General features: G+C 37.7%; 1 protein-coding gene across 2 annotated transcripts in view; it reads left to right on the top strand.

Moving 5' to 3' along the window:
- The first annotated feature begins 1,493 nt into the window (after nt 1–1,493).
- The window catches only part of ABCB1 (ATP binding cassette subfamily B member 1), a 97,652-nt gene continuing 92,035 nt past the window's right edge, over nt 1,494–7,110 (top strand). For both annotated transcript variants that reach the window (XM_021714074.1, XM_021714073.1), the window contains exon 1: nt 1,494–1,657. In XM_021714074.1, coding sequence (XP_021569749.1) covers nt 1,522–1,657 — 136 coding nt within the window. In that variant the 5' untranslated portion in view covers nt 1,494–1,521. The remainder of the gene's footprint in view (nt 1,658–7,110) is intronic.

Below are 7,110 nucleotides of genomic sequence, written 5' to 3'. Positions count from 1 at the left end.
ATTTGTGTTTTTTTAAGGAAGCTAAAAAACTTATAGCTAAAACAGCATATAGTGACAAAATTTAGCGAGTGCTTCAATGAATTACGAAAAAAAAAAGCCAAAACTTCATTCTCTTCTTAGGATTTTAATTTGTGAAGAGGATGATGTTTTGGGGTTATGGGAAGTTATGCCATCAATTCAAACTTAATCTCACTTGATTACATTTTTAAGAACTAGAAAAAGTTTAAGTGCAAACACCTAAGTATTTATTAGGTATTCTTCTCACATCAAACCTTAGTTTTCACTTATTTCATAATGTGACTTCACTTTTTCTCTCCCACTCTGTGGACTGCCATTCACTATTGCCAAGAAATGTTCTTTATTTCTCCAATTGTCAATTAGGTACTTATTCCCACTTACCATTGCTGTAAGTTCTGTGTTATTTAACTTAAGGACTGGTTTCTGTCTCCCTGTGAAGTATATGTAAGTTCTCAAATCTTGTTTTTTGCTGCTGTACTTCATGTCTGAATTGGCACTTTTCTTTTATGTTGCCTGATCTCTGATCTTTGTTTTGTTCTATGTTTCCTTCGTAGACCTTGACTTTTTACTCAGTTTCTTTCCTGCATTACAAATCTATTGCCTACAGCTATGTGGTGCATTCACATAACACCACCTGCCCTGAAATTTATCCACAGATTCTCACAGCTGGCTTCATCCTGTTTGTTTTCTTTCATTTGATTTTCTTCAATCCTTAGCTAGTTTCCTGAGTTATATGGGAGAAGTACAGTATTAATTGCTTCTTAGGTAGGCCCTGAACCCGTTCCTCTTAACTCTTATCACTTTTTGCATGCAAAGAGCCTTTCTTTCCTTTCTGTGACTTGCCTACAAATTAAAGAGATTATGCAGATCTGCACTGGTCATTCCTGGCTGTATACTATCTTTTCAGGAAAGTTGTTTTTTGGAAAACATGCATCTAACTCATTCTTTACTTCTTCCTGCTCATTATGAAGTTCTAATTATATTAAAATCATTTTGCATTTATGCTAATTCCATTATGTAACAGAACTTTAACCCAAGCCACTTCCTTAAAACAATAAAATATTTCCTCAGTAGTGTTCTCAGATGGGGCTTTTTGACATTCAAGCTTTTTCCCATGAGATGAAAAGTGACTTCTAGTCTTAGAAACTAGAGCAACAAATAATATATTATAGTCCCATTAAAGACTTCTATGGTTTTCCAGAATGTCCCATCCTTCTCATCAGACCTTGTATAAGAAAACAGACTAAGTCCAATATGAAGAATTAGGCCAGTACTCAATAGAAGATTCAAATGACCATTTCTAATTAAACCATTGCAATAGTTTGGCAAAGGTAGAGGGTCTTGTGGACTAGGGTGGTAGCAGTAGAGTCTGAAAAATGTTTGACTTTTGGTTATAATTTGAAGGTGAAGCATACCATCTGTGAAACTATACTAATTGTTCTTATGCTCTTCTTTTTCCTCCTTCCTTAGTTTCGCTATTCAAATTGGCTTGACAGGTTGTATATGGTGGTGGGAACTTTGGCTGCCATCATCCATGGGGCTGGACTCCCCCTCATGATGCTGGTGTTTGGAGACATGACGGACAGCTTTGCAGATGCAGAAAATATGAAACATATGTTCTCAAACATCACTAATGCAAGTAAGTGTTATTTGTGGTATCAATTTTATGGAAATGCAGAAAAATCAATATGTAGAAAAACCAATAACTTAGAGTGATGTTTGTGGAGCCCTTACTAAGTACACATTAGTATGTATAGTCCTATGGGAGGTAGAGGGTCTGAGCTGTAGTTCCTATTTGTAATGACTTTGAGAAAGTAATATTTACAAGCATTAGACCACACAATTCAAGTGCTGGCAAAGATACATAGAGAAAGAGAGAGCTCTGTGAAGTCAGAAATATTCTGGGAAGTTTCAGGAAGTATAGGGACTTAATCAGGACCTTGAGTGATACCTAGTGATCTCAGTTATGAGATTCCCTGACAGATAGGACCTGGATGTAAGAGAGAAGTCCAGGATGATTCTAAAGGTTTTAGACTGCAAAAACTGAAGGATTCACTTATTATCAACAGAGGTAAAAAAAAAAGTTGAAGGAGAATAGGTCTGGGCAATAGATTCCAGGAATTTAGTTTTAGACACTGTCATATCCTAGGGTCTACGGGCATACCACCCTAAATGTACCCTATCTTGTCTGTAATGTGTTAGGTTCTCTGGAAGCAGATGCAGGAATGGATAGGTGGGACCAAGAGAAGGTGTGTGGAATGTGGGTATGGGTGTGTGTGGATGTGTATGTATTTTAGGATAGAAGAAGTAACAGCTTGTTTGTGTATTAATGAAAATGATCCAAAAGAGAGGAGAAAGTGATGTTTGAAAGAGAGAGAAAAGACATTTGCTAGAGTAATATCCTTGAGAAGGGATCCCGTGCTCAGGAGGAAAGATTTGCCTTAGATAGGAGCATGGATAGTTCATCTGCAAAAACAGGTGGAAAGAGCATGTATTTGAGTTTTAATGCCCAGAGGTGGATAGATGAGCAGGTGAGTATCTGTGAAAGTTTTCTTCTGATAACTTTGTCTCAGTGAAGTAGGAAGCAAAGCATTTGGATGATAAAGAAAAGAGATATAACACAGCCTTCTAGGAGAGTGGGAAAGTAACTGGACTATTGAAATAATTTAGGGGTAACATACATTCTAACCCTCTCCCTCTCCCTCTTTTCTTCTCCCTCTCTCCCTCAATTGGAGATGGACAGATGGATGATATCTCTGAGCTTCCTAGGTCACCTCTGGTCAAGCATAGATTTAAATTAAACTACGTAAAGACTTACATCCCAGTTTGCACTTAAGTGTTAAAGATGTTAAAAATGCCTGTCTGAGAATATACTTGAAAATGCAATGATACCATTTAGCTTACAAAGACCCTTCAACTTGTGGACATTACTAGCTTCCCCTGGGCCACCTGCAAACTTTGTGAGACAGTGCTATGTACTATAAATCCTTCCCCCAGAAACATGCACATAAGTAGTCATACCAATTTGAGGTATGAATCTTTTGATACTTGTCAGTGGGTCCTGGGAACCAGCTCTTTGTGATCCTGAAAAGGGCATTGTTTACCCTAGGGTAGGATCACTTCAATTCTGTGAATGCGGGTAATGGGTTAGGCCAGAAAAATTATGGTATGTTTGAGCTATGTAAAATACTTAGGCATTTATCACATTCTTTCATGGCATTCAAAGGAACCTGCAAAAAGATGCTGTGCCACCTTTGAACTGGCGCTTTTTATACCTTGACAACATTTTGTTGAGTTAGCTTTTTTACCACTTCATTGTGGAAACATTAAATCTTTCAGTGCTCTCTGGAAGCTCAGCATACCTAATGTGTGCATCTTTGCCCATTTACATACTACCCACTTTTTTATGAAGTCCAGGCACAGACATTGCTCTAACCATGTGAGAGGTATTATACTAACCATGCTGTGCTTCTACATGAAGAGACAGCTGCTGATCTCATTCATATACCAATAAGGAAATTATGGGCTTTTAAAACAATTGTTGAAGCTTGGCCCAATCTGGGAAAAAGAGACCATCAAATGACTACCTGAAACTAACAGAGCTGAATTCTAATGGGTCTCAATAAACAGCTTGTGCTATATATGTAGGTCCTTTTATTTTTGAAAATGACATTAACACTTTTATACATTGTATCTCCATCACGGAGACTAACTGGCTCTTATTCTTAAACAAAAGGAAGTGATCTCTTTAAGTAGAAGTATTAACCCTTACTAGCTTCCCCTGGGCCACCTGCAGACTTTGTGAGACAGTGCTATGTACTAAGTGTTAATCTTCAGTGTATTGGAATTTGGCAGTGGTGCCTTTGGTAGGTGATTAAGTCATGAGTCATGAGGAAGAGCCTTCACAAATGCATTAGTACCTTTAAAAGAGACCTCAGAGAGCTGCCTGGTCCCTTTCACTATGTTAGGACACAGCTAGAAGATACTATTTATGAACCAGAAAATGAGCCATCACTAGATAGGAGATTTCCCTTGTTCTTGGATTTCCCAGCCCTCAGAACTGTGAAAATAAATTTATGTTGTTTATAAGTGCCTCAATTTTTGATGTTTTGTTATAGCAGCCCAAATGGACTACAGAGGAAAATAAACTGACTTAGCTACCTAGTAGCATGCATGAGTTCCCAAACAGATGATAGTCTAGCTGTGAAGAGTATCTCCTTCTGGACAGGCCTGTGTGTCTGCATGTGCGTTAGAGTCTCCTAGGTGAGATCGTGGCTGCACCACCACACTTTGTCAGCTGGTAAATTGGCTTCCATCTTCATCTTTCCGGATCATGTGGTTTCCAGTTGAGTTTTTAGTTCACACTGTACTCCTCACCAATCATTCCCAATTAGATTACTCTTTCAATCTAGGGAAAACTTAGAGAAATGTTTACAAGTTTGCTTCTGTTACCTTATTTTTTTTTCCAATAGCTTTAGGGGTGCAGGTGATTTTTGGTTACATGGATGCATTGTATAGTGGCTTTAAGTTGCTCATCACCCCCGGTAGTGCTCATTGTACCTGATAGGTGATTTTTCATCCCTCTATCCCTTGTTACCCTCTCCCCTGTCACTCTTAAGGGGTAGTGTGTTTAGTGGTTGGAGAACAGGCTCTAGAGTTGGACTGCCTGGCTCTAAAACCCCACCTTCACCAATTTTTAGTTTTGAGGTTTGACAAATTTCTTCATACTTCAATTATTGGGTTTGGTAACAATAGAACCTACTTCATAGGATGGTTGTGAAAATAAAATGGATTCCTTCATTTAAGACTCACAGAACAAAGCCTAGTCATAAAAAGTGCTCAACAAACGTTATTATTGATTTCACCTGGAAACTGTGGCTTCCATGTTTCTCACAATTGAACTTATATAACTTGCAGTATTATTCCTGAAATAATTTAATCTTTATACTACTCTTTGATACTACCTCATTTTTTATAGTAGTTGAAAATTTAGGATGTACCCAGAGTTACTTGGTACTTATTATAGGTGGAAATAATCATTCCTTTAAGCAGCATTTCCTTAGTAACTGGATCACTAGCTGTGTCTTTCAGGGAGATAGGCATCCTCAAGTTATGACCCATGGTCCAGTTTTGGCCTGCTGCCGTTCTTTGTACAGCTTGGGAGCTAAGAATGATTTTTACATGTTTAAGTCATTGAAAAACATCAAAATCAAAAGAAGAAATAATATTTTATGACACATGAAAAATAAGTTAAATTTAAATATCACTATCTGTAAATAAAACTTTAATGAAACATAGCTACACCTATTGATTTATATCTTATCTGTGGCTGCTTCTATGCCACAAAAACAGGGTAGAGTATTCATGACAGAGACCATATGGTCTGCGAAGCTGAGATACTTTCTAACAGTTTACAGAAAAAGTAACCTATCTCTGAAGTAGGATAGTAAGTGAGGGGTTATTATCAATCAACCCATCCGTGAATTTATATTAAAACATTTTTTGTTCCATAGTACATGCCCTTGTCACTCCCAGCTCTCAAGAAGCTTTTTATAGTGTGAAGGATGGACAAGTGAACCAACAAGTGTAGTTGGATATGATTAGTGCTGTGGTACGGAGATATATAAAATGTTTTGGGAAAGGAGAGGAAGGGCACCTGACTCCATACAAGTCATGAGAGACTTCCAAGTGGTGGTGATAACTAAGTTTGGTCAACACTTATCTTACAAAAAATAAACATGTTCTGTGTAACAAGTAAAACCATTTAAAAATAAAGATTAAATAAATAAGTAAATACCATTCTTCCTCACCACCACTCATGATTGTCACTCCCTATTGTAGTATACTTCCATGCCTTTCCAAAGACAGCATGCTAGCTCTACTGCTTTTACATTTATTACCTTATCACGATCCTGCTTGTCTGCAGATTCAGACTTCTGGATATCATAGAGGTTGCCTGGATAGGAGGGAATATTATCAAAGGTTTTGATGCTTCCCAGAGATAAGGGCAAGTATGCTTGCTCTGTGTTGCATATGAAGGGAGAACCAGCCTACTGGATTCCTGGGGTCCCAGATACTCTCAGATCTTTCTTCTTTTTCCCTACTCTAGGCAGACAGAACATCATCATCTCCCATGGGGTGGACTAGGTACCCTCCTTGTTGAATTATTCCTCGTTTAAGGGGACTTGAATTTGCCAAGGCTTTTGAAAGCCTGAGGGTTTTTACAATAAACACGGGATGTAACCAGACAGTTTTAAAAACTTTTTGAGTAAACTGCTGAAGTAGACCTCTCATAAGCTTTCTCTTCCCCTGATGTCTTGTCTTAATCATCAGATATCAGTCTTTGCCCTGCTGTTTTATTGTGAACTTGATTTCCTTATGCCTTACTCTCATCTGTCTTTAGTTTGTTAGAATTTGTGCAGCCTTTGTCTTGAGTTCTCTAATGACTGGGACCTAGGGAACTCTCTGATTCTGTCATATCTGAGCTTAACCACTGATGAATTTCTGTAACGTTCTATGAATGATCATCTTCCTCATGAGACTGACCATTATCTGGAAATGAGCCTAGATCAAGGTGATTTGTGGTTTTAAACATGTGTTGCAAGTGACAGTTTGGGCATACGTATGAATGACATCCAAGCAGTTGAAAAAATGACACTGAATTTTGGCATAAAGAATAGGACTAGAAGCTGGGTATGGTAGTATGTGCTGCTGGGCAGGCTGACACAGGAGGATCTCCTGAGCCCAGGAGCTCAATACCAGTCTGGGCAACATAGTGAGATCCCATAAATATTGAGATTAAATTTTAAAAAGCACAGGACTAGAGATTTGGCAGTATTGAAGTTGAATGGCATTTTAAATGTCTTGTAATAGAATATAGAGAAAGGTAGAAGGAATGGGAGCCCTCAGCCTTGAGAAAGAATTCAACTATTAGCAGTAACTAAACCTTTATTGAGCATTTAATGTGTGCTGGGTAACTGTTATTAGAGTTTACATGTAATAACTGTTTAAATCCTTTTATGCATATGAGATTAATACTATTTTATATATATGTGTATATATATATATATATTTTTTTTTTTTTTTTTTTTT

The sequence above is a fragment of the Carlito syrichta genome, unplaced genomic scaffold (assembly GCF_000164805.1).
Source record: "Carlito syrichta isolate Samal-C Ts95f unplaced genomic scaffold, Tarsius_syrichta-2.0.1 Scaffold305203, whole genome shotgun sequence".
In the NCBI taxonomy this organism is placed as follows: domain Eukaryota; kingdom Metazoa; phylum Chordata; class Mammalia; order Primates; family Tarsiidae; genus Carlito; species Carlito syrichta.
This window is presented reverse-complemented; position numbering and strand designations above follow the sequence as displayed.